Below are 25,963 nucleotides of genomic sequence, written 5' to 3'. Positions count from 1 at the left end.
AAGACATTTTAGTTTGTTTACTTGTTTGTTTGTTTGTTTGTTTTGTTTTTTAAAGCTGCATTTAGTACGATCGAGAGCTGTTTCTGAAGACATTTTGGTTGATTTACTTGATTATTTAAAAAATGCACCAAGTTGAATTGTGATAAGAGCCATATTTAAAAATACTTTTAGTTTGTTTACTTTGTTATTTTGTTAAAATAGGGAAATTGAGAACTGTTTAGATGTAGACATTTTTTCTTGTATTCCATTGCAGTGCTATGAAACTCACACATTTACACCGGATTGAGTTTAAAAACTTTAAAGTACTTGAAATATGCATTGTGCAGCAGTATTGGATTGGGACTCGGTATTGGCAGATACTCAGTATCAAATGACTTGTTTTGGGGCAAAAAACTTGATTGGGACATCCCTACTAATAAGACTGTAACAAAGAGCTATGTTTTAAGAGCTTAAAAAAGTAAAAAGCTATAATTTTCCAGATGTCAATAAGGCCTCATTTTTCTCCTTCATCAAGCATCATTTACACCACGTATTCCCAAAAGTTCACCCCTTCAGCTTCTTTGTTGTCCTAATTTGGCTTCATGTCCGGACAACACAGTTATAAACATGAAGTCACTGTGGCTGCACATCAGAGCTCTGGCAGATCTCTCGGGAACCACCAACACTTTTCCTCTTCCCCCAGTGCAGATGTCTGTAGATGGAGTCAAACACGGACACAGTGTAGCGTGCAAACAAGCTGGTCCACTTCACTGCATCCACCATCCACTGCACGGTGCGCCCCACAAAGGCCACAAACATTGTGGTGTAGTGGGCCAGCAGCAGCAGACTCCTCCCCAGCTGTCTGCCGCTGTTGATGATCCGGTTGACTCTTTGGTCATGTCCTGCCATGATTAGTCTTCTGTAAGATTCCAGGTGTAGATTTTTTTGTGTGCTTAAGGGCTCATTTTTTTCGTTTTTTGAAAGTATATATTTATGCAGATACTCCCTAAAAAAAAGAGCAGACGCCCTGGAATTTGCTCACAGTCCCTTGGATGTCGCCGTCCAATCAAAGCAAAGGAAGTTTTGTTTCCGGGAGTGTTTGGTGATGTGGCTAAGCGCTGACATCCATCCGAGGAAATATATCAAATAAAAAGCTGATACATTCACCTGGGAAGCACTCGAACAGGTGAGTCAAATGTCCTCTCTTTAAAAAACAAAAAAAGACACCTCTCACCGCCCTGCATAACAGAGCTGTCACGCACGGAGCAGAAAAACTCAGCCGAGCAGCTTTTTAAGTCCTTATTTACGAGTGACCAGCGTTAGCGAGCTAGATAGCATTAGCTAACTTACTGTATCGTGGAAAACTACAGCCAGAGTAAACACCGGATGTTTTCACAGGGCGTCCTGTTCACGTTGCCGTTTCTTAATCTTCGAGTGTGTCTACTGCTCTTTGGAGACGTCGCTGTCCAGCCGTTGGGAAAGTTTGCCGTCCATTTTCGCGTTAGCTAGCTTGAATCTTTACTGTTCACAAAAGGAGTGACGCAGCCGCAGTGGAGTGTTCGGCAGGTTCGGGAGAACTCGGTTATGTTCGGTCCAACTCGGAGATAACAGGTTGGGAAGTGTCTGCCAATGTGTTGCTTTGGATAAGGAGGGAAAAGAGTAATAAAAATTGAAAATGTGGACCAAAGTAAGCCCAGATTGTATAGTTTATTTTTTTAAAACATGATTCTAAAAATCTGTGTGGTTCTGAAAAGCCCTGAAATATCATAAATGCAATAATGTACACGTATAAACTAAAACAACTTGCATACAGTCTATATAACATATCTAAACTCATATGTAGAAAATATAATTCTCCCAAAAAATCTTTTCATTTACAATTTCCAGGTCTGTTGTTATGAAGTGGCTTGTGTAATTATATTTTTTATTTATTTATTTATTGTAATTTAAGGCCCCAACAAGTTATCTCTCTCTGCTGCTAGAGCCAAAGTTAACCCTTTACAATTTGAGCAAACTGGCTTGATTTCTTACACAAACATGAGAGGAAGGCACGCAGATATTTAAAAAGAAATGACCCTAGAATTAGCAAAGTAGACATAGTTTAAAAAAGTAAAAGTACAAAAAATGTACTTGAAAATTACCACAAAAAAAGTGCAGGGATTAAACAAACAGAATCAAAAAATGTCATTAAAAAAATAGGCATTATTTCTGACAAATAACTTTAAATATATAAATATAAAAATTTTATTAGTACTATAATATACACGTATAAACTCAAATAACTTGCATACAGCCTATATTACACATCTAAATTCAAGTATCATTTCCCAAAATACTGTTTTTTATTCACAATTTTCATGTCTAGTTTTTGAGGTGGGTTTTGTAATGTAATTTTGTCAGGCTCCAAACAACTACCATTTTTATTCACAGACATTATATTTGTGTATGAATTTATGAAAAAACAAACAAACAGCACATTACATCTACAGTTTCCTGGAGCCCCAAATGATGATATGATATGATATGATATGATATGATATGATATTATATGATATGATATGATATGATATGATATTTTCCAACTTAACACCTCAATCGATATCATGTTTTAGGGTTGACTGCTGACGCTCTCACAAAAATATTTACACAATGATTATTGATTATTATGATGATTATTATACAATTATTACAACAGAAAAGAGGAGGATAAACTTGAAGAAGAGAAAAAGTAACCAAATAAATAAACAGTAACCCCTGTAAACACGTGGTGATTGTCGAACTCCCTGTTCATTCCTTGTGAAAATCATATTTTAATACATCATTTCAAACTGGTTTATGTTTGGACATTGAAGGGAAGCTGAAAGTCAGGAATGCTGACTTGAAAAACAAGTTTTTGATTGTCTAAATATTTGCCAGTTATTTGTCAATCCTTATGACTAATGGACCAACAGCTTCAGCCTTAGTGTAATGTAACATGCTGCCGTCTGCAGACACTATATGCATACAAAAGGAAAACACAGTATGCTCGGCACTGTGTGTATATTCACACCTCCAGAGGACGTGTCATTCAGCATCAGCGTCAGGCAGCACTTCAAGCTGTTCTCTGCAAAGATGTAGTAAGAGGGCAAATGTACAAATCCTACAATATATAGGCTGTGTTAGGAAGAGAACAGGTTTAACTCCAGGCTGCATTATGAGTAAAATTAGAAACACTGATGGAGGACAAAGCAAAAACAGCAGAGAGGTTTTGCAAAATAGGTTTTTACATTTTTCACTTTTTTTAAACTGCAGCGAACATAAAAGAGCTCACGCAGGTGCAGCATGAAATGATTTATATGCCAGACATTACTCGCTGTAGCCTTAAACCTTTGCTGTGTATATGTTTTCCCCTCACAGTGCCATCTTTATGTTCAGCCGTCTGGCCACGGTCCTCCAGGAGCTCTCTGGAGAGGAGGCCGCAGATGGAGACCCACAGGTAAGAGAGCAACACATACATTAAAACAAATTATGATGAGGAGCCAACTGTGTGCTCAGCTTTTTAAATAGAGAACTGTGGATTTTATGTCTGGTCCAATTTAAAATCTCCAGAGTATTTTATCATCCATTTGGAGCAACTGTTGGAAAACACAAGAGGATGATGATGATGATAGAAAATGTCTCTCATCTTTTGAGTTAAAGACAGATGATTTCTTAAGGCATCCAATCTGTACAGAATTAGGTCAAAGACAGAAGAAATCTTGCGTTCAGACACTTTCACTGGCTCAGACTATGATATTTGCATAACTCCTTTGGCTCCAGAGAGTCTGCATATTTAAGGACACGTTTTTCTCTCCCACATTAAAGCTGAAGAGATCAAGTTCGTCACTTTTATTAAGTTGAGGCACTCAAAAGAGAATGAATGGTTAAAATTGAAGGCCAAGATATCCTAAATTTGAGTCCCCAAAAGGAGGCAGCTTCAATGATGTATATCATCCATTTTCCATAATGCAACTCAGTAGCATTTGTCTTAAGACCACAGAACCACAGAGGACATAAAGCACAGAGGAAGAGATGCTCTACACCAATTAATATTTAGTGTCGGCAAAAAATTCTGTTGTAAATTGCCAATCCATCATTAGAGCTGTTAGCTTGTTTATCATTTTACATTATTGTCAGTAGGCCGCTTTCCATTGCAGATTTGCGCAAAACTTGTGCAGTATTTTGGGAATGTTGACAAAAGACAATTATGAGACGACTGCGTTTCCATTTAGTGATGTTATGTGACTTCTACTCTCACGCTAACACTCAAAGAAGCATGGCGATGGATGTTCAAAACATTAACAGGTTTATTTCTATTGCCGTCCCCACACTAGCCGTCATTGTTTCCAATCGAAGGTGACGTAGGCGTCTTATGTGAGCAATAGTGGAAAGGCAAGCCCCTTATATGTGTGAGGAGCCACGTATGAGGGATTTCTGGGAGGTGGCAGTCCACGATTTCACAGAGGAATTGTGGATTAAAAACTTCCAGATGAACCGCTCAACTTTTGAAAAGTTATGAGATGCAATAACAGCTCTTGTAGAGTGTTTTCCTTTCAGTTTTGCAAAATATGGCATTTCGAATTGCTTGAAATACCACCTCATGTGAGCATAGAAACTTTTTTTGCTATATATGAGTGTTTTTTTTTAGAAATAGACGTGTTTCCATTATTTTATATTTGTAATTTCAATATGCGCAATTTGGGAGTTAATGGAAACCCAGTTAGTGTCACACCGAATGTCCCGCTAAGAGTGTTCAAACTTTAAACCAATATATGGAGAAAAAAACAGATTTGTGAAATATTCATATTTAACAGCAGTATCTGATTCAGCTTACATAATTCTGTGTCTTATCTGTTTGCTTGAACAGGGCATGCTGGTGCCTCAGCTCCCTGCCGGAGAAGTCCCGGCTTCAGCGGAGTCTGAGGCACCTGAGGAGGTCATGGAGAGGCTGGCTCACCTGGAACAACTGGTGGTTCAGCTGAAGGAGCTCATCCGAGACAAAGACACCGAGCTGTCCAACAAAGATGCACAGCTCAAGGTAACTAAGACTCCAAAAGTCAGTTCACTCTATTCTTAATGTCTTTTATGACTGAGCACCGACGTTTACTTTATATCTACAGAATGAGAAAGAAGAAGCTGAAGCTCGCTTCACTAAGCTCAAACTGCAAGCCAAAGCCAAGATGGCTTCACTAAACAAACAGATAACTGAGCTAAAAGGACAAGGAGGAGCAACCGTAAGTTTGAGTGCTTGTTCAAGTCCTCCCTCAGCCGCCTTTTACAATACAGATCTTAAGATATGCAGCCAGCTAACAATAAAGTTTTTATCTGACTGGAGCATCTGTTTTGTCTGCAGCAGAGTCCAGACAGCTCTTTTACAGGAGTCGGTGCTGCAGTTGAGGAGGAGCTGCAAGAAGTGAAGAACAAGCTGAGCGAGGAGGAGGCCAACAGCAGAGAGCTGCAGGAGCGACTCCACAACACAGAACAGCTCCTCCAACAGAAGGAGTCTGAATACGCTGAACAGGTGATGTGGCCATGTCTTTTATTACATGTTGTTGTTGTTAACAAATGATTTTAAATTTCATGGGAAAGCTCACTCTGAATGACTACGCACATGCACACAAATATGCCACTATTTTTTTTCGAATATAGCAATATTAAAATGCCTTAAAAGGCATTAAATAAATGAATCAGAAAATAAGGCCTTGATTGGTAGTAAAGTGTCTTAAAACAGTCTTTCAAAAGTCTTAAAAAAGATATTGGAAGTAGGGTGTTATAAATTCCTTTTTTCTGATGTTGCGGCACTCAAAATCTGTTATAAAAATCACTAATAGATACTATGTATTTCTATTTTCTGACCAGATCTGAATTTTTCACTGGACCAAAAATATAATATTTTTTATTACAATAAATGTTTTGTTAAAATTGTTCATAACTCTGTAAAAAAAAGCTTGGTTGTTGTTTTTTTCCCCAATTTAGGATATCGTGATATTGGACCTTAAATATCATCCCATCAAGAAAGGCATTAAGAAAGTCTTGAAAAGTATTAAATTTGATGTTCCTTTAGCTATAGGAAGCCTGCTTATGATTTTGATATGGGTGATTTTAAACAGAATAATTGATAGTCTTGCCTTGATAGTTATAGTATTATTTTTTTGGCCATGTAAATTGTACATTCAGAATATGCATTAAATAGTTTTTTGAAGATATGTTAGAGCACATAAATCGTAAATTGCAAAGCTGCATGTAAACAGGAACATTAGTGGAATATTCATTTTCATTAGCCATGGAAACAGCTTAGGAGAAAAAAAGGACAAAAAAAAAAATTGTGCATGTAAACATAGTCAATGTTTTGTTGGGTTTTTGTTTTCAGCTGCAGAAACTTCAGGCTGTGGTGTGTGAGAAGGACGTGCGTTTCCAGGAACAGATCCAGAAACATGAAGAAGAGCTGCTGAGGGTGACTAAACAGTCACAGAGTGACAGCGAGCTTCAGCAGGTACAACATCCAGGAGATCTTTAAATTACTGACTTTTAATTTATGGTTTATTCATTCATAATCGACCCCTGCTGTGACTATTAGAATTTTTTCTTTCTCTTTCTCTTTCTCTTTTTGTTAGTTATGGCGCTGCAATGAACAATAACTTTAATTATCAGTTAGTCTGCTAATTTTTACCTCGACGTTTAAAAGCCCAAGATGACAAGTTTAAAGGTGCACTATGCAGGATTCTCAGTTACTGTTTGTAAACACACTCACCAGTGAAAGTGAAGTCCAACCCCAGATTCACTCTTATTTTGCGTCACTATATTTGTTTTTTTTTTAGCCCTGCTCTCAGCTGCTGCTTACAATCATACACGTGGTCATGTCATTTTTATAAAAGCCCCCTTTTCACCAAAGCACTGTGAACGTACACGCCCGTAAACATCCCGAACACAGAAAATAAGAAGAAAATAAGGGCAAAGGGCAGAGTCTCTGCAGAAATACACACTTACACACACATCTAATGGGTCATAAATAATAATTAAGAAGCATAATTTCTATATGAGTCTATACATTCTCTTTTAGGAAAATCCTGCCTGATATGTATCTTGTATATATCTTATATCTGCTTATTTTTAGACTGTTTTGACTATAAGTCAACTTTCCAAATGTATTTAGTCCACTGTTAAAGAAGCTGGAACCTCATAAGTTATAGCATTTATTGGAAAAAAAATGATGAATCTGATATAAAAATTGCTGCACATTTTCTCAACATTAACTACATTTGTGAACAGACAAATTGTTTCATCTCTAGTTAATTTTAAGATGTTTTACAGTTTTTTTATAATAGTTTATGTCAAGTCATTTATGTCATTTTCCATTAGAAAAATATAGTTAAGTCAGTTTTATCTGTATAGCCAAAAATCACAAATATGTCTCAGAAGAGGGATTAACAGTCTCTTCAACATACAGCAACACCCTGTTTGTTTAGACTATCAATTTAGATAAGGAAACACCACAAGACCAGGCCAAACATAGTCCATGAACTGACTTTTCTACTGAGACTGAGAAAAGACGTATACATTTCAAGATAAACAAAATGGCAAACATATTTATTGGAATAAAAAATGTGTTTGTTGGTTTAATTGCTTAATTTGTAATTTTTTCCATGTTTTTTGCTGTCTGTTTTTTTAATTAATTTAATTAATTTGCTAAGTAATAGGCCTCATGCATACAGCCCATAACTTGTCTGTTATCAAGAAGTGATGATTATCATAACACCTGACAATGTTCCTCATGGTTTGTTTTCTTGAAAAAATGACAAATAAAACCTTAGTGTTGAAAAAAAGGGCTGTAAGTGGATACTTATGAAAGAAATCACAGCCACACTTCATGGATATGTTCACCATTTAAACAATAATTCTGTCTCTTTGTTGTTGTTTCTCCCAGGTCCTGAATGCAGCACAGAGGCGCTGTGAAGAGCTCGAGGAGGCCTTGATGTCTCGGACCCAAGTGCTGGAAATGCTGCAGCAGGAAGTGAGCAGCGCTGATCAGCAGAAACAGGTACAGATCCTGATGTACTGGATGCCATCTGAGCTGCTTGGCTCTGCATGTTGGCAGATATTTACAGATGCCTTGAAATGAATGCTGCTCCTGCTTGATGAAAAGAAAACTGTTCAAACAGACACACCCCACATCTTGACGGCTCGGCATTGTAGTGCATTGTTTGAAGGAGCCACACGACACACACCCACTCATATCCTCTTTCTCCCTTTCTTCGCGCTCAGATCTTGACTGCACAGTTCCGGCAGATGGAGCAGGAGCTGTCCGAGGCCGTCAGGCGGAGGGAGGAGGAGAAACAGCAGTGGGCCGAAGAAGTAGCAGCCCTCCGAGTCAGCCTGGAGGACTTAGAAAGACAGAAAGCGGAGGTGGCGAGGCAAGAGGGCGAGCTGGCCTCCCTGAGAGAGGCGGAGCATGTTAGTCAGGAGGCTCTGGAGAAGGAGAAGATGGAAGTGGCCAGACTGGAGAGGGAGCTGGCTCTGATGAAAGAGGCCGAACTCGCAGTTGCACAAGCGAGCCGCGATGCTTCAGAGGGCGACAGGGCGGAAATAGTTCGGCTTGAAAGTGAACTTGCATTTTTGAGAGAGGAGGTCGTCCATGCCAGCCGGGACGCTGCAGAGAGGGAGAAGTCAGACGTTGATAAACTTGAGCGAGAGCTGGCATCACTGAAGGAGCAGCATGAAGATGCCCAGAGGAAGGGTGAGATCTTGGCTGAGATTTGGAGACATCTATGTCCTCTGGTTCTGGAAGATGTGCAAGCAGCAGAAGAAGTCCCCTTCCCGGCTGACGTCTCCCTGTTCCTGGACACTGTGCAGTCTGTTGAGACAAAACTGACAAGACTGAAACATGAACGCAGTGAGAGTGAGGAACGCTGTGCCCAGCTCACCCACACCATGGAGACCCTTCAGGGTGAGAAAACTGTACCTGTTTATGAAATTCAGTGTGTTCATGTCAAACCTTTTTAGTTTTACCAGAATGTTTTAATATAAATGTTTGATTTTCAGAACAACTTGACAGAAAAACCACAGAACAGCAGGAGACCAATGCCAAAATAGAAGAGCTGGAGCATCAGATTGTAACAGTGAGTGCCAAAAACCCATTTACACCTGCTATCAACATATGATCTACAAACCCAATTCCAATGAAGTTGAGACGTTGTGCAAAACGTAAATTAAAAAAAATTTAAATATCTTGTCTTTGTAGTGTATTCGGTTGAATATAGGTTGAAAAGGATTTGCAAATCATTGTATTCTGTTTGTATTTATGTTTTACACAACGTCCCAACTTCATTGGAACTGAGTTTGTATATCTGGATGTATTATCTGGATAATCCAGAGATTTACGCATTCACACCTGGTATTAAAATGGGTTGTTGCTATCTTGAGTCTGCCTGTGGTGAGATTAGATTTCAAGTACATTCAGGTTTTGTAACGTTTGCACCTTAAAGTAAATGAGACTTGGATTATACTGCATGAGTTGTGTTAAAGTTTGTAAACAGATGTTTTGATATAGTTTTGCTGTTGTTAATTGTGGACCCTGATGAGTTCAATTCATCTCTCCTTTCATCTCATTTTTCAATTCTTTCTTCACCCTGAAGGTATGTGAGAAAAACACATTTTACTTTGCAAATTCTACGTCACACGGGGCAAGTAACTGATTACAATGATTTGGGGATGAGGTATTCATTTAAGCAAGCAGGAGAAGGAGTTACTTGACCTTTCAACTTGCTGTGTGGGTTTTCTTGAGAATGTTGTCATGCTGTACAGATTACATTCACACCTTGCTGAAATCCAACCACAACGCACATCTGACCGCCTCCAAAATGTGATCTGTGTGATGCGATCACATTCCAAACACTGTTCGTTCTGCGTGCATTCACACCAGATATGATATCCACGTACAAATCGTGTTGATATAAAGTCTTAAAAACACAGAATCAGGCTCTGGGACCCCAGCAGTTGCAGCTTGTTTTACATGTGCTGTAAACTTCAAAAGAAAATCCCACATAAGCTCCTTGATACTCTGTACAGCTTTAACTTCAGAGTTTCTCATTACCTTCATAATGAGTTTCTGTTCTTCTGCGTTTCTTTTTATATGATTAAAAAAGGTGTTGAAGAGTAAGATGTAGAGCTGGAAGCTTAGTATAAGCTGAGCTATAAGAAGTTAAAGTTGTTCTATCTACAAAGTCAGACAACCATGTCCTATTTCCCCTGTTTCATTAAAATACAGTTTTTAGAGTCAACTTTTATCTGGAGAGCAGGACAGTCTGAGTGGTCTTATCGTCTTCACCTGGTCCAGGGTCACAGTCGAGGGTCACGACTTGTGTCTGGCCAGCTGATGTCTCAGACAGGACAGACGCGGGGTCACAGACAGACAATGTTTCAACTCAGCATGGGGAAGTGTGCCTAATCCCGTCTGCACTGATCCACTGTAACAACTGACCGGCTTAACCGACCTTCACCTTGTGCTGCAGCCGTATACGCTGCTGATATGTATTTCAAAACAATCATAGAGAACAACTGTTAAAAGTGCTCTTTTTCTCCAGTAAAGATGCCAATTCTCTTTTTTTTTTGTTTCAGATGTCTAAAAGGGACGATGTGACAGAAGCAGAAGCACAGGACTCATCTGAAGCTAAAAAAGGTACAAAACTGGATTTGTTCTCCCAAAATAACATTCACACATTATATGAAAACAGAACCAAACATAATGATTAAGATCAGTACACTCAAACAAACAGTGAAAGGGATTTTGCTCTGCTTGTCAGAGGCATTCGTTTATCTGTATGCAGTGCCAAATCAAATATAGAGCTCCTATTTACAGAGCTACTGTGTGTAGAAAAAGGGACAAAAAACTGGAGCCATAATTTGACATCACTGACTGTGATGCAGAGATGGAATAAAAATATGTACCTTAACCTGAAGACCCCCCCCACTCAAAATACACATTACAAGTATGAAGGCATACAGAGTATACTATTCATGTTTTCTGACAACTTGTATATTTTGTCTCACACCTGAATACATATTTATATGAAAAAAGAAAGATTTGATCTGACAAAATACTGACAAAAACAACTTTCTGTGTGTGCAAACCATGTTCAATAAAATATTGATCACAGTACAGTATTTGTCCATACTTTAAAATGTGTTCAGAATTAAACTTTAGTATTTAAGTACAAATTTTAGGTACTTTTGATTTGCTTGAGTATTTCAATTGCTTGCTACTTGGCACTTCACTTCTTCACTGCAGCTAAAGTTATTAGCTACTTTGTGGCAGAATTATCATAGATTGTATTTTTCATTTTTATTTATTTATATATTTATTCATTTATTTTTATTTTTTCAATTTTTGTTTTCAGTTTATTTTAGTTTTAGCCAGTGGGCTTATTAATGTTTTGTTTGAGTTCAGTTTTTTATTAGTTTTAGTATTGGTTATTATTAAAAATGTTGGGGTTTTTTGTCACAGTGAGATTTCAGAAGTTCAGAACAGGTATTGTAATAAAACACAGCCCTTTGTGGAATCATGTAGACGTCCCATTCTCAATAAACATTACGCACCAATGCCTCTTCATGCTTGTTGTGTTGACAAATTTGACCAAATACACAAATTTTAAAACTAAATTCATTTCCTGTATATTTTAATTCTATTTTAGTTGTAAGTACACAAAATCTTAAGTTTTTCTTTTACTAAATGTATTTTATTTTTATTTCAGTACCCCTAGTTTTAGTTTTATTGTATCTTTAGATACATGCTGTAACTGCTATTTAGATTTAGATAATAAAAATGAAATTTAATCAATTAATATATTATGATGCTTCAGAGCTGAAATATTTAATTGATTTGTGAGGTTTGATAATTAGTTAATCATTTAAATGATTTTTCTAGCAAAAATGTTTTTTGAATTACTTTTTTCATTTTCTTCCACAGAACACGTACTGAAACTGGAGCAGCAGCTTTTAGAAAAAGACAACGAGCTGGCTGCGTTGCGAGAATCGCTCCGACTGGCTAAAGAGCAAAGCTCCAGTGGAGCTGCATCATGTGAAAACTACAGTAAGACTCCAGATCAGGGTCCGAGTGACAGCTCTGAAGCCCTGCGTGACTTCATGGAGGATACACAGGAAGAAGAGACCACCTTAGTTGCTGAAGACACCTCTGTCCTCTCCATCTCTGCTGATAATGAAAGCAGCCCAGAGCTTATCGGACACCAGTCTGAGTCCCCAGAAGAATCCAAAGCGACCTCCTCAGACGAGATGGTCGCCAGCAGTGATTCAGAGGTGGCTCACAGCAGCTGGACTCTCCTGGAAGCTGTGAATCAAGACGGGGGCCAGGAGTGGCCGTCCATGGTGCAGGACTTGGGCCAGCTGCAGATGCAGTCGTGGGAGGCGACGAGCGTGGAGCAGGAGACCTCCACAATTCAAGTTGAGTCTTCCTCCGTAGTCATCCGGGAGACGGTACAAGTTCACGTAACTCAGCAGAGCTCTTCAAACACAGATGGTAACCTGCCCTCCGGCCATGTGTTCGCTCAGGCGTTAGCCGAGGAGCTTCAGAAGAGATACAGCGAGCTTTTGGCTGAGCTCCAGAGCCTCAGAGACGCAACTGCAGAATCACAGGAGAAAATCAAGAGTTTGGAAGAAGAAACTCAGTCCCTTACTGCTGCAAAAGAAGAGGCCGAGTCCCAGGCAAATAGTTTTGTAGAAGAACTTAAGTCAGCCAGAGAGGAGTTAGACAAGCTCTCTCAGCAAAGCAGCTCTGGTGTGGAGAAACATGGCGTTGAAATGCAGCTTCTGGAAGAACAGATTGAAATTTTAAGCAGTGAAAGTAAAACCAAGGAGGAGACGATCCAGGCACTGCAGACAGATTTGGAAAGAGCCCGCCAAGCTTTCTCCGAGCAGGAGGGGCAGGTCAGGATGCTGAGCGCTCAGCTGGAGGACAGAGAGCTCCTCTCGTCTGAGCTCGAAAGGAGGCTACAAGAGATGGAAAATAGCATGTTGGAGTACTCTCAGACATCAGAGCAAAACAACGACACTTTGTCAAAGAAGGACACGGAGATCAGTGAGCTACAGCTTCGTCTCAGCCAGAAAGAAGAGGAGGTGATGGAGCTCAACGACAGTATGTCTGCTAAACTACTCCAAGTAGAAGAGGAGAAGTTCCAGATGGACAGTGAAGTGAACAAATTGAAGGGGCAGATATTGGAGCTTGAGAAACAGACAGTAAGTCCTGAGGACTCCGCTCATGTAGATGATGAACTCGTTATTGTGCGAAAGGAGAAAGCAGCTGTGGAAACCCAACTGGCAGCCACAAAGAAGAAGTTACAGGCAGCTCTTGTGCAACGCAAGGAGCTCATGAAGAAGGTTGCAGATTTTGAGGTAGAAGCAAAGAAATGGAAGGAACAGGAAGAAACGGCAAAGGGAGAAACTCCTGGAGAGGTAGAACAGTCTAGAGGACATGAGATTCAGGAAATGGAGGTTAAACTCCTCAAACTGGAGCAAGCTTTAAGATCCAAAGAAGAGGCAGTTGAGACTCTAGAGCTGAAAATCAGCCAGCAGGACCAAGTTCTCACCGAGACGCTCGCTCTGAATAAAAAGCTAAGCGAAGACGCTGAAAACTCTCAACAGGCGTCTGAAAGTTCTGAAATGATGGCGCTACAATCCCAAGTGGCCTCTCTTGAAGCAGAGTGTGAAACGCTTCAGAAGAAAGTCCAGGAGGCCCAAGAGTCTCGCAAGGAAACTATCCGCAAAGCAAAAGAGAAAGACAGGCACCACCGCGAGCAGCTGAAGCAGCAGAAAGATGAATACAGCGAGCTTTCAGAGCGTTTTGAGGCGCAGAGTGGCGAGCAAGAAGTACTCCTGACTAAGCTGAGAGAATTTGAAGAAAAGGCAATCGCAGATAAAGACACTATCCAAGAGGTCAAACAAGTAGCTGAGAATTTGGCAAAGCAAGCAGCCAGTGAGTGGGTCCAGGAGGATTGGGTGGATTTTGCAGCATCGGAGACTGATTCATCGCAACCACAATCCAGTGATCCAGCTCAGCATCCTGCAGAGCAGTCTGATGTCCTTTCTGCACAAGTGAGCGAATCTGTGAATGCGCTCAGAGAAGAGATCCAGACTCTCCAGGTGGCTAACACCGAGCTAGAGAACAGGCTGCAAGAAACTCACACCAGTTTGTCCCTGAAGGAGGCAGAGTTATTGGAACTGGGCAGAGAGCTGGAAGCACTGAGAGAAAAGGAAAAACAGATTGATGCACTCTCAGAGGAAGTTAACAATCTTCGAGAAAAGTATCACCAAGCTGAGTCTTACGCTGAAACACTGAAAGCGGAGATGAAAGCTGCAGCAGATGCAGCATCTGCAGATTCCAGATCCTCCATTTCAACTCTTCAGACCCAACTGGAGGACTTCAAGCAGTTCCTCGACAATAAAAACCATGAGATCTCGGAGCTTAGCCAGCAGCTGAGCGAGCAGAACTCTCTCATACACTCGATGCAGGACACAGTGTCTCAGAAGGATCAGCTGATATCATCTTTACAGGAAGAACTGAAGGCCGAGCAAGAAAAAACCCAAAAGTTGGAGGTCGAGGTTCCACAAAAGCAAGAGGAAGACAGCGAGGCGAAGACCCAGCAGCTTCAGCGGAAGCTTCAGGCGGCGCTGATTTCTCGCAAAGAAGCCTTGAAGGAAAACAAAACCCAGAAGGAGCAACTTGCTTCAACTGAGAAGCTCATGGCAGAGCTGCAGCAGAAAATGGAGTCAGCAGAAGATGAGCTGGAGAAGCTTAGAGCAGAAAGAGTCAGACTGATTGATGAGGTCGATCGGACATTACTGGAAAACCAAAGCTTGGGATCATCCTGTGAGAGCCTCAAACTTGCGATGGAGGGGATACTGAGCGAGAAAGACGCCTGTAAGAGAGAAGTAGAACTGGCGAAAGAAGAGGCCACCAGGAACTGCAGAGAATGGGAGGAAAAGGTTCAAGGCATGAAGGACGAGTACGAGACTCTGCTCAAGTCATACGAGAACGTGAGCGATGAGGCGGAGCGAGTGAGACGAGTCCTGGAAGCAGCAAGGCAGGAGAGACAAGAGCTGGCGGCCAGGGTGAGGACACACGAGGCTGGGAGACAGGAAGCTGAAAGACAGGCAGAGGAGGCGCAGAAAGAGGTGGATGTGGTGAAAGACAAAATGAGAAAGTTTGCCAAAACAAAGCAGCAGAAAATACTGGAGTTGGAGGAGGAGAATGAGAAACTCAGAGAAATGCAAGACAAGACTGTAGTCAAACGAGAAGACAAAGCTCTTAAAGCTGAAGTGGAACGACTTCAGGATGAGCTGGGGGCTCTGAGAGCTGAGTTGGATGCCACAGTGGCAGAAAAAGACTCTTTAGGGCAGCAGATTGAGGAGTTAAAGGAGCAACTTGCCCAAACAGAAAAGAAAGAGGACACTGTGATTCAAGCTGTTGTAGAGGAAGTCGTCTCTGCGCAGCAATCAGACATAATCATAACCAAAGCAGAGCCTGAGGATGTAGAAAAAGCCTTCGAAGATACACCAGCTGATCAAATAGCTGCAGTGCATGCACCAGAAACACTCTCACAACCTCCCGAGGAGAAAGAAAAAGCAGAACCAGCTGAGAGTGTTCAATTAGAGGATAAAATGAGGGAGATGGAGGCAGCTGTTAACACAGAGAGGGAACTTTGGAAGCAACAGGAGGCCGGACTCAAAGCTGAGCTGGCCTCTCTTGAACGAGATCTTCAGGAGAGTAAAGAAAAGGAGAGCCTTGTGGACTCTCTACAGAAATGCGTTGAAGAGGGCAAAGAAAGAGAAAAGAGTCTGATTGAAGAGGCTTCAAAGAGGGAAGCTCAGTTCAAGGAGCTGCTCAAAAGCCTCGAAACTGAGAAGGACAACCTGGAGGAGCGTCTGATGAACCAGTTGGCTCAGCTCAACGGGAGCATCGCCGGCTACCAGCAGGAGGCCGCGGACAACCGGGAGCACCTTGCCCAGCTGCAGCGGGAGGTTGAGAGGTTAGAGAGGGAGCGGGCAGAGCTGGAGGCAAAGGCTCAGAGTGAAAGCGACCGGGCTGCAAGGCTGGAAGAGGACATGAGGCAAGCGCAGAGGGAGAGAGCTGAAGCGGAGGCAGAGTCTGGGAAGCAGAGGGAGCTGGAGCAACAGCTGAGGTCCGCTCAGAGGGTGAGAGAAGGCAGTCAGAGCCGAGCGCGGCAGCTGGAGGAGCTGCTGAGGGAGAAGCAGCTGGAGGTGCGTCAGCTGCAGAAGGACTGCATCAAGTATCAGGAGAGGATCAGTGAGCTGGGTCGGGAGGCTAAGGCGCTGCAGATCGGCCACGATGAGCTCCAAAACAAGCTGGCACAGTCCCTACTGGAGACTTCGAAAACTTCAGATGACCTGAAAAGGACTGAAGCAGAGTTGGAGAGCTGCAGATCTCAGCTGGATGAAGCTAAAAAGCAGGCAAGTGAGGCATTAGCTGAGAAAACAGCCCTTGAACAGAATGCGCAACAGAAAGAGGCCCTAATGAAAGCTGAAGCTGAGCAAACCCTCGACTCTGTGAGATTCAGACTTGGAGCAGAGCTGAAGGAGATGGAGCTGCGGCTGGAAGAGGTGGACAGAGAAAGAGAAAAGGAAGAGGAAGCTACTTTAGAGGCGAGAGAGATCGCAGAAGCAGCTGAGAGACGCGCCCAGGAGATGCAAGCCCGTCTGGATGAGTCGTTGGCCCGGTTAGCTGCATTCTCGCGCTGCATGTCCTCACTGCAAGACGATCGGGACAGAGTGTTGGACGAAGCCAAACAGTGGGAGACTCGGTTTAATGATGCTCTACAGGGTAAGGAGGCTGAAATTCGGGAGGCTGAGACACGCACCAAGGAGCTAGCAGAACAGCTTCAGAGAGAATTGGCGCTGAAAGAGGAACTTCAGCTGTCAGTGGACAGGTAAAAAAAATATATATATTTCAGATGAAATATTATCAGCTATATCTCAAAAGTCACAAGATTTCTCCTCTTTCTTTGTTTGTCTAAGTTTTTATTTATTTCAATGTCATCAAACAGACAATGTCATTATTTGTATTTGTTCAACATCAAGACTCCTGTGACACATGCATATTTTAATGAAGGTCAAAATAAACATTTAGCATTTTTAACCATTAGGATTCTTAAAGGTCACGCCTTCATCTTAGCTTAGCACACCTATAAAGAACATTTAAAACACAGCATGTGTGAATGTCTAGAAAAGTCCTGTGACTTCTCCAAAATATATACCTACATGTCAACAAGCTCTGTCAAAACAATGTAAAACTAGCTCACACACTCACACACATATACAAAATAAATACATAAGAACACATTTAACAATAATGGCTAAAAGGAAATCAAATGATAATAATAGATAAACCAGAATAAAGTAAAATAAAATGCTTGTAGCAGTCCAATAGAATCAGTAAACAAAAATTTAAGAATGTTCCCTTAACTTACCACCTCAAAAAAGTCAGGTCTTAGAGGCTTGACACATAGTACCCGTTTCTCCTAGAGCCGTGCAAAAACGTCCATCCTTAGATGCAAAGAGAAAGTTTTTCTATCGTGTAATATCTAGTATTTGCTGATACCTTTAGCTGTGATTTCTTTTATTTCAGACTTCAGAAAGCAGACAAAGACTGGCAGCTGAAACTGGAAGAGACGGAAAAGAAAGTAGCGGAGAGCCAAGCTGCCCTGGAGGAAGAGAAGAGCAAGCTTCAGCAAACTACAGCTGAGCTGCAGGCTGCACAAAACGAGGCCCGTGCTCTGAAAACTGAGGTGGAGAGCCTGAATCAGAGGGCCAGAGCTCTGGAGGAGGCTGTGGGTCGGCTGCAGGGTGAAGTCGACCAGGCCAGGACCGAGCTGAGGGAGAGGGAGGCAGAAGAGAGGCGGCTGTGCCTGAACGTGGAGCAGCTAGAGACAGACCTGAGGTCCTCTAAAGCTTTGACAGAGAGTCTGCAGACGGAGTTACATGAGAAGGAGAGGAGGGAGGTGGAAATGCTGGGGGAGAAGGAGCAAGCTGTTGCTCAGGTATTGTGAACATGTTTTCATCTTCTGTAAACATATTCATGGATGACACATTTCTCGCCATTCGTGTGTGCCATTGTTTATTTTACAGAAAAGCGCAGTACGAATTACACACGAAGTGGATTCAAGAGAAAACATCAATTGACTATCATGTCAGGATTACTGAAACTTACAGATCTAGTTCACTTATAGATTTTGTTTGTTATGTTCAGGACAAAAAGTAGAGTATTACCAGAAAATATACAAAAATTGTTTTTAGTTCAGAGGATGAGGATCATAGCGGAACATTTAATTTTAAACATCAGTATGCACAAACTACTTTAAAGCAAATGTGTATTTCAGTATGTGGCGTCAAACTATGTTACAGAATGATTTAAAGGGTCATATTAATATCTTTCCGTTCAAAAATATGTGTAAGGCGAAAATAATTACACTGTGAATTTGCCGGGAAATGTTTTTGATTGATAGTGAGTTGCTGGGTATGGCTTTTGATGCTTTTTTTTGTCTTTCAATCTCTCATTTTTCTGGAAGTTTTGGCTGCCAAGTAACTGACAGACAGGCCATCTATTTCTATTGTTGATTTATATTTGAGAAAGGGGCTGGTAAAATAAGATTTTCTTCTCTCTGCCCCTTTTCGAGCAAATAAGTTGTGGATTGATTTTGATCTGTCTGATTCCATGAGCGTAATAAAGTGAAAGTGTTTTGTTTGCCAGGCTGCAGAGGAGGCGAGAAAGGAGGCGGACAGCAGGGCACAGGGAGCTGAGGAGGAGCTGGAGCAGAGAAGAGGGGAGGTGCGTGACTTGGAGGAGAAACTGAGAAAGGCAGAGGAGGAAAGCAACAACAGAAAAGCCAGACTGGACTCTTTCATGAAGGCCATGGGCTCCCTGCAGGACGACAGAGACAGAGTCCTCAACACGTACAAGCAGCTGGAGGAGAAACACCTGCAGGTAATCCACAAAAAATGTTGGAATCAAGCTTCTCTGGGGCATGGTCATCAAAAACACAAGATCTTTACTGGAATAACAAAGATCTCAGTCAGCTTGCAAAGAGACTGAAGCAAGCCACAGATAGTGATAAAACCTCTCTTAGGGCACAGTGTTTTTTCACACACCAATCAAAACAGACATTGGATGCCTAATTTTTAATCATTCCCTAAAATCACCTGATTGTGGTACCACGAAAACATGTTTATTCATTAAAAAGAAGTTAAGACGTCCTTGTTCCAAGTTGAATCCAAGGTAGCACAACCTGTTGCAGTGACCTAAAACGTGTCATTAACTTAGCCGAGTCATACACAGGTGAAGACAAGAAAAACTATGTAATGTGTGTGGTATATGTGAAAATATGTCATTAATAATAAATTTCCAGCACAAAAGCTTACAGGCCCAAACCTTTTTTTGTTTTAAAATGCCCCTCAGAACATAGTTACAAAGTGAAGGTTGAATGTAGTGATGGTCCTAATGTCTAATTTCCCCTTAATGTTTAAATGGAAGTTCAAGACTATTCTAAAACTGGGAAAACACTCAAACTGTCAAAATTTAGCACAATTTACAACTCCAGTTCTGTCAAAGTAGGGATAGCAACGATTTGCAAACCCCTTTCTAACTCCACTTTTGTCCACTTTGTAAAATTTGCTTCAGAGCCTGGCACACTTCCTGGGGGCTTGGTTTGCAGGGCCACGGAGTCCTAATACTTTCCTCTGTCCCAACAAGAATCAGGACACCTGACCCCGAGACGTTAACGCTCAAAACAGAGGTGTAAAGGCTGAGCTGTAGGGCCAGGAGTGTGTCTGTAGATCTTGTTTTAGCAGCCAATATAACATTTATTTTGCGTCTCAGGTGATGATGGAGAAGGACGGTCTGATCCAGGAGGCGGCAGGAGAAAACAACAGCCTGAAAGAGGAGCTGCGCTCTCTGCTGGTTCAGAGAGACGACCTGTACGCTGAAAAGGCCCAGCTGTCCGCTCAGCTTCACGGCTACAGAGATGAACTCAACCAAGTCTTGAGCATGAAGGACTCCCAACACAAACAGCTTCTGGCAGCTCAGCGAAGGCAAATCACCTCTCTGGAAAAGGAGCGTGAGGAACTGCAAAGTCAGTTTGAGAGCGTCAGCAGAGCCAGAGAGACGGAGATAGAAACAGTCAGAGTGGAGAGGGAGACTCTTAGCCAGGCGGCTGACCTCAGGACGGCTCCACAGGTGATAGACGCTCCTGGTGCTGAGGTGGAGAAGCTGAGGGAGCAGCTGCAAGCAGCGAGAGAACAGGTGGAGGCTTTGGAGGAGACCCTCCAGAAGGAGAGACAAGAGCAGGAGAGCAGGAGCAAAGAGCTCGCCGAGCTGCGATGGGAGGGAGGCGTGATGCGGACAGAGTCGGAGAGCGCTCAGGAGAGGGTGGCCGAGCTGGCCAAAGACTTGCTGGTTGTCGAACAGAGTCTGCTGGAGGAGAGAGAGGTGACGACGCAGCTGAGAGCCGAGAATCAGTCCTTTTCCAAAGCCATGTCGTCCCTCCAGGACAGCAGGGACCAGGCGGTGAGCAAGGCCCAGGAGCTGAGCCTGAAGCTGGAGGAGATGAGCAAAGCAGGTGGACACGCAGCGCACAGCAGCTCCGCAGGCGCCACTGGAGAAGTGTGGGGGCTGAAGAACGCACTGCAAGCCCTGCAGAACGACAGGGAGCGACTGGTGAGTAACATGTCTGACAGTTAAAGTAAATATTTGAGTCATAAATGCACAGATTTAAAACCCTCCCGGCAAAGAATATAAACATTGTGATTGGTTACATTATGCTGCAAATTGACATTTACATCTTAAATATTTTATTTTTAACGCTTACCTTGTGTTCGTGTGCAGCTGGAGCAACTTCAAGCACAGACGTCTGAGATCAAGAAGCAGAAGTCGGAGCTTGGTCGACTGGGAGCAGGAGAGCTGATTAAAGTCAGCCAGGAGCTGTTTGAGGAGAAGAAGAAGAATGAAGACATGCTGGGCGTCTTAGCGCAGCTGGAGAATGTGGCGGAAATGGGCAAACAGGAAATAGAAACTCTCAGGTGAGGCACAGAGCCATTGTTTTATTATCGCTGATTTGACAAAGCAGAATCTTTTATTGTGTGTGAATGTGTCTCGTGCTTTGTTAGACTGGAGCGTATGGACTGGATGGCTCAAGCAGAGCAGCTGAAGCAGCAGACCCTCGCCACACTCTCGGAGAGGGACCAACAACTGCGGCAACTCTCCGCCATGCTGGAGGAGGCCCGCACGCAAAAGCCCAAAATACAACAAGAGCACTACCAGAGAGAGGTTAACATTTGCTTCAAATTTAAAAAAATTTTTTGAACTTCTGTAATGTGTGTTTGAGTTTCTTAAAAAGTGTTTTATAAATAAAATTCATTATTATTATTAATAAATGAAAAGAATAGATTATATGGATAATGACAGTGTTGCAAAAATCACATGCTTTAAGTCAGTTATTTCCAACTTTTTTAAGCTTGCTACCCCTTAAAATGAATCAAAATCCTTGCAAAAACATGCAAGGAGGGATTTTTCTCACATTGTTTTGTCTAAAGGATTTAAAAGTGAAAGAATTTCTAACTTTCGTCTTTGACCCCAATGGTTTTATCTTGTCTAAAGGGTACAGAGGAGGTGGACAGCGCTCCCGGAGCTCCACAGGAGCGAAGCAGCGTCATCGACAGCAACGCCTACATGGCTGAGGTCAAAGAGCTGCAGAGAAGGTAAAGCACATGACACTAATATTATATTACAACATTCAAGGGTATTTTTGCAGTAATTATTTTCTTCAGGATATTAGAAAGTACTGAAAAATATTTTATTATTGATGTTAAGAACATACAGTTGTAACAAAAAAAGTCAATTATCTTTCTTTTGGAATAATCCCAAAAAACTGAGTTGTTTTCTTCCACCTGGACTCCACTGAGTTGCTTTTACCTATGATTATTGTTGCCGTGTATAACGGTATGAAATCATTTTGGCAACAAGCGGGAATATTGCTGTTATCACAATATGATCTTTTTTTAAAATCATATTAAAAATGATACACCCCTAATGGATACTAATCAGTGTTTAACTCTTTGACATCAGGCTGGATGAAGAGATGCAGCTGAGGACGGCTGCTGAGGAGCAGCTGATGGCCACACAGGACCGACTCAAACGGTATGAAATGTGAGACAAGTTAAAAAAGGACAGGGACATTATGACTGCTGTAAGAAATACTTTTATAGTAACAAAGGAATTCATGTGAAAGGTGTGGCTTTTTATTATTATTAATTATTTTACCTATAAAGAATTAGATAATAGCAAAAAATGTCTCAAAACCAAGCTGACATTTTAGAATTGCTTATTTTGTATAACAAACAGTCCCAAACCCAATGTTTATGATATTATTATTATCATTATTATGGTTTTGGATTATTATTATTATTATTATTATTATAGAAGACTACAAATATGAAATAATATCCATTCTTATGAAGCTGCTACCAGAGAATTAGGGGCATTTTTTCTTAATAGAATCAGAATCAGTCATTCTTTATCAATAATTTTATCATTATGTTAACATTTTAATAATGTTTTATTAATAGTTTTTTTTTATTCATTTTTATTCATAATTTGTTTATTTAAAATGTATTATTTATTATTATGTATATTATTTATTTGTTCATTATTTTTTAATTTTAACAATCAAAATCAGTTGTGTCTTACTAAAACACACACTATACTTGTGATGTGATATGCTGCTGTAGGTTTATAGTCCACATTGAATTATCTTATTCTTCCACATATTAATGTTATTAAGTATATTAAAGATTATTTTTTTCTTGATTAAATAGAAAGTTGAGACTAATGATCGTATTCTGTTACAGCAGTTGACAAATGGTGCTTTTATATGTTTTCTGCTTCTGTTGTTTTCTTTGCGTCTGAATAATTCATCGTTCGGCTCTGATAAATTTGTCCTATCGGCACAATGTGACGCCTAACATCTGTTTTTGTTATTATTATTATTAGTCACAGTCAGACTAAATGGCACTCTGCACACGACGAGGATCACTCAGAGACCGCTGTCCTTATCGAGCCGGAAGGAGTTGTCACTCGAGTAAGGCTCCACTAATGTCCTGTACCACCTCATCCGTCATCTTAATAACCGTAATAACAAAGACGTATGAGCTGAATGTTTTCCGTAACCTTGTCCTCCCTCCCTCTCTCTCTCTCTCAGACTCGGAGAAGCAGCCCGGGTTTGATGCGGATGCTCCGAGTGGCCTTCTGCTCCCGCCAGCGCACCCCTCTGCTGTTCAGCATCTATCTGCTCACTGTGCACGTCCTGCTGCTGCTGTGTCTGGGCGGATACCTCTGAAACCAGCTCCTTAAAAAACAAAAAACTCACAGATAAAGAAAGAGAGGAGAGGTGAGAAAATGGAAATGTGACACAGACCTAACCCAAGCCATCAGTATGTTTTATATTGTTACATGTGATGAATTACAGGAGGGTGTGAGGGAAGTTCGACACTCAAACACTGCACTTTACAGGACGTAGTCTGTTAGCCAAAGTATGTAGGTTTATTTAGGGAGCTGTTGTCATTAGTTTTAATGTTGCTCATGTTTTTTTTTTTTTGAGGGAAACCAAGCAAAGAGGGTTTTTTTCTTTTTAAAAATCGATGGTTTTAGAGGAAAAAAGTAGATCCGTAATCAAGTTTGTTGGCAGATGGTGTTTTTCACGTGCCTTTAGATTTGGACATAAAAAAGGGTTACTTTGACTTAGAGCAAAAGTTTGATATTTTTGGGGACCAAGCCAGTTTATTTGTCCATTAAATATGACGCCACAGCCAGCAAACAGTTAGCTTAGCATTAACTTAGCATGGCTGTGTCAAAGGGTATCAAAACCCTCCAAAAGAAACTCTAAGGCTCACTGTTGTTCTCTTTATACATCAGTTTATTGAACACGTTATGACATAAAAAGTTGCATTCATATGCTCCTTGGATGGTCCAGAGTTGGGAAGTTTGCAATATTGGCGTGTTCATGACCTTGAAGTCGTAACGTGCAAACAACATGGACGCGACAACGAAAATGTTCATCGAACATCTGAACACTTGTTGGGCTTCATCCTCCAGAGTTTGCCTGCTCGCTGTATGTTAGGAGGAGGTGATGCTCTTGCCCAAAAGCGAATGAGCATTTTTCCTAAAATGTATAATCATTTTTTATAGATGGCTTGAGGTTCAGGGCGTGCTGTTATAGTCCAGTCTCTTCCTCTTCTGCTCATTTCATGCACAAAAATTGAGCACAGTGCAATTTCTGTTCTTACACATTCCTATTGTGTGTTTTCCTTTTTCTTTTCTTCTGATACAAATCACATTTTACAAATGGGAGCATTATATCACTCTTTGTACATAATGTACATGTATTATGTACATCAGCTGGATGTGGGTTTCCCCTCCTTACATGTCCAAAAAGAGTCCCTGTCCATGCTTCTGCTGCACAGACTTAGATTTTACAGTTCGCTCTGTAGTTTTTATGGCAGATGAAGCTGCCGTTCAGGTGCAATGTTACCACAGTGTGGACTCATTCCAGAGGAGAAAGACTGCTGTGTTTTCTAATGATATCCATCCCCTTATATTCTGCTCTGATGTAGCATAATTTATTGCTAATAACAGTTAAAATTAGCCACCTACATGTATATCAACATCATCCTTTTTATTATTTAATCGCTCTCAGTTGGTGAATTGATCCTTCTGTACTCGTCTTCTTTTAATATTCGACTTCTTTAAATCTTACACACACTTTAACTGTAAATAACTGTTTAAAAAGGGCTGTATAGAAAACTAAAATGTTATAAAAGTGGTGGTTTGGATCAGGGGTAGATCTGGTCAAACATAATTATTTGATGATTTGTTTGTCTGTAGGAAAAACCGACATTGGGGCTTTTTTGACTCACAGTACGACTTTTGTTCTTTTTATTTGGGCTCTTTTCATTTTAATCCAGAAAATCAAAACACTTTTTATTCCTTTAATTTGTGAAGTCATTAAGAATAAATGGGCTGTCATTATTCAGTGATTTTGCGTGACTTTCAGTAAACATTTGTACACGTGGGAGCGACGTCATGACGTACTGTGACATAAAAACACTACAATGCTTCTATAAATGGGAGGAAGCATCATGTAAACACTGTTTTTGTTGACACATAAAGGTCTTTTGTGAAGAATTTAGTGGCATTGTGCGGCCTTGGTTACACTTAGCAACCAACAGAAACTTTTTTTTTTGTCCATTCTGAGGTGTTGTAGAAATGTGGCAGACTCTGCCAGCTGGTGGACAAGACTCGCTTCGTAAGTAGTTATAAATGGCTCATTCTAAGGTTATATAAAAAAAAGTCAATAATTCTTATTTTCAGGTGATTATACACTGAAGAAAACATGATTACTATATTATAGTCCATTCTTGCCAAGATATTCCCCTAAATCCTTCACACCGGACCATTAAGTCACCATGGGTTTTTGCAGAAGTGCTTATAGCACATAATAAAGACTTAACATATAAACTGTGTCTGTCTGTACTGATGTCAGTCAGTGAATTACTAAAAAACGGAAGTTAAAATCACTTTTCTTGTGCTGCTTTCAAATACCTTTCAACGAGGATTTAAACCTTTGAACCCTGAGAAAGAGATGTTCCACAAATTGCAAAGTAATTAGTAAATTTGGAAAAATAAATAAATAAATTTAAAGTTATGGAAAAATGTGTAGGTAATAAAGAAAAAAAGCAAGGGAAAAAACACGTATTTCTTATTATCAAAATGATATTTAATTTTAAATTATTGGAATCTTTTAAAGCACAAATTTCGAGAAATCAGTAATATGTGTAAGAAATAAATTATTAGAAATGAATAATAATTAATAATTTAAAAAATCATTATTTAACA

The 25,963-nt window shown here is 40.8% G+C and overlaps 1 protein-coding gene across 2 annotated transcripts; it reads left to right on the top strand.

Annotated features, from left to right (window-relative positions):
* Positions 1–143: 143 nt before the first annotated feature.
* On the top strand, positions 144–25,585 carry golgb1 (golgin B1). Of its 2 annotated transcripts, none has more exons than XM_042511627.1 (20): positions 144–1,165; positions 3,376–3,454; positions 4,865–5,035; positions 5,118–5,231; positions 5,354–5,518; positions 6,368–6,490; positions 7,922–8,035; positions 8,260–8,941; positions 9,037–9,113; positions 10,612–10,672; positions 11,960–16,949; positions 17,648–18,059; positions 18,770–19,003; positions 19,895–20,731; positions 20,900–21,093; positions 21,181–21,340; positions 21,671–21,771; positions 22,139–22,210; positions 23,063–23,150; positions 23,271–25,585. In XM_042511627.1, exons 2-20 carry the CDS (start codon positions 3,386–3,388, stop codon positions 23,406–23,408), a joined length of 8,802 nt encoding a protein of 2,933 aa, XP_042367561.1. In that variant the 5' UTR covers positions 144–1,165; positions 3,376–3,385; the 3' UTR covers positions 23,409–25,585. The 2 variants fall into 2 exon arrangements, with proteins under 2 accessions (XP_042367561.1, XP_042367560.1); XM_042511626.1 differs by having other exon boundaries at positions 5,351–5,518.
* Positions 25,586–25,963: the final 378 nt, after the last annotated feature.

Source organism: Plectropomus leopardus, chromosome 22 (genome assembly GCF_008729295.1).
Source record: "Plectropomus leopardus isolate mb chromosome 22, YSFRI_Pleo_2.0, whole genome shotgun sequence".
NCBI classification, from domain to species: Eukaryota; Metazoa; Chordata; class Actinopteri; order Perciformes; family Serranidae; genus Plectropomus; species Plectropomus leopardus.
This window is presented reverse-complemented; position numbering and strand designations above follow the sequence as displayed.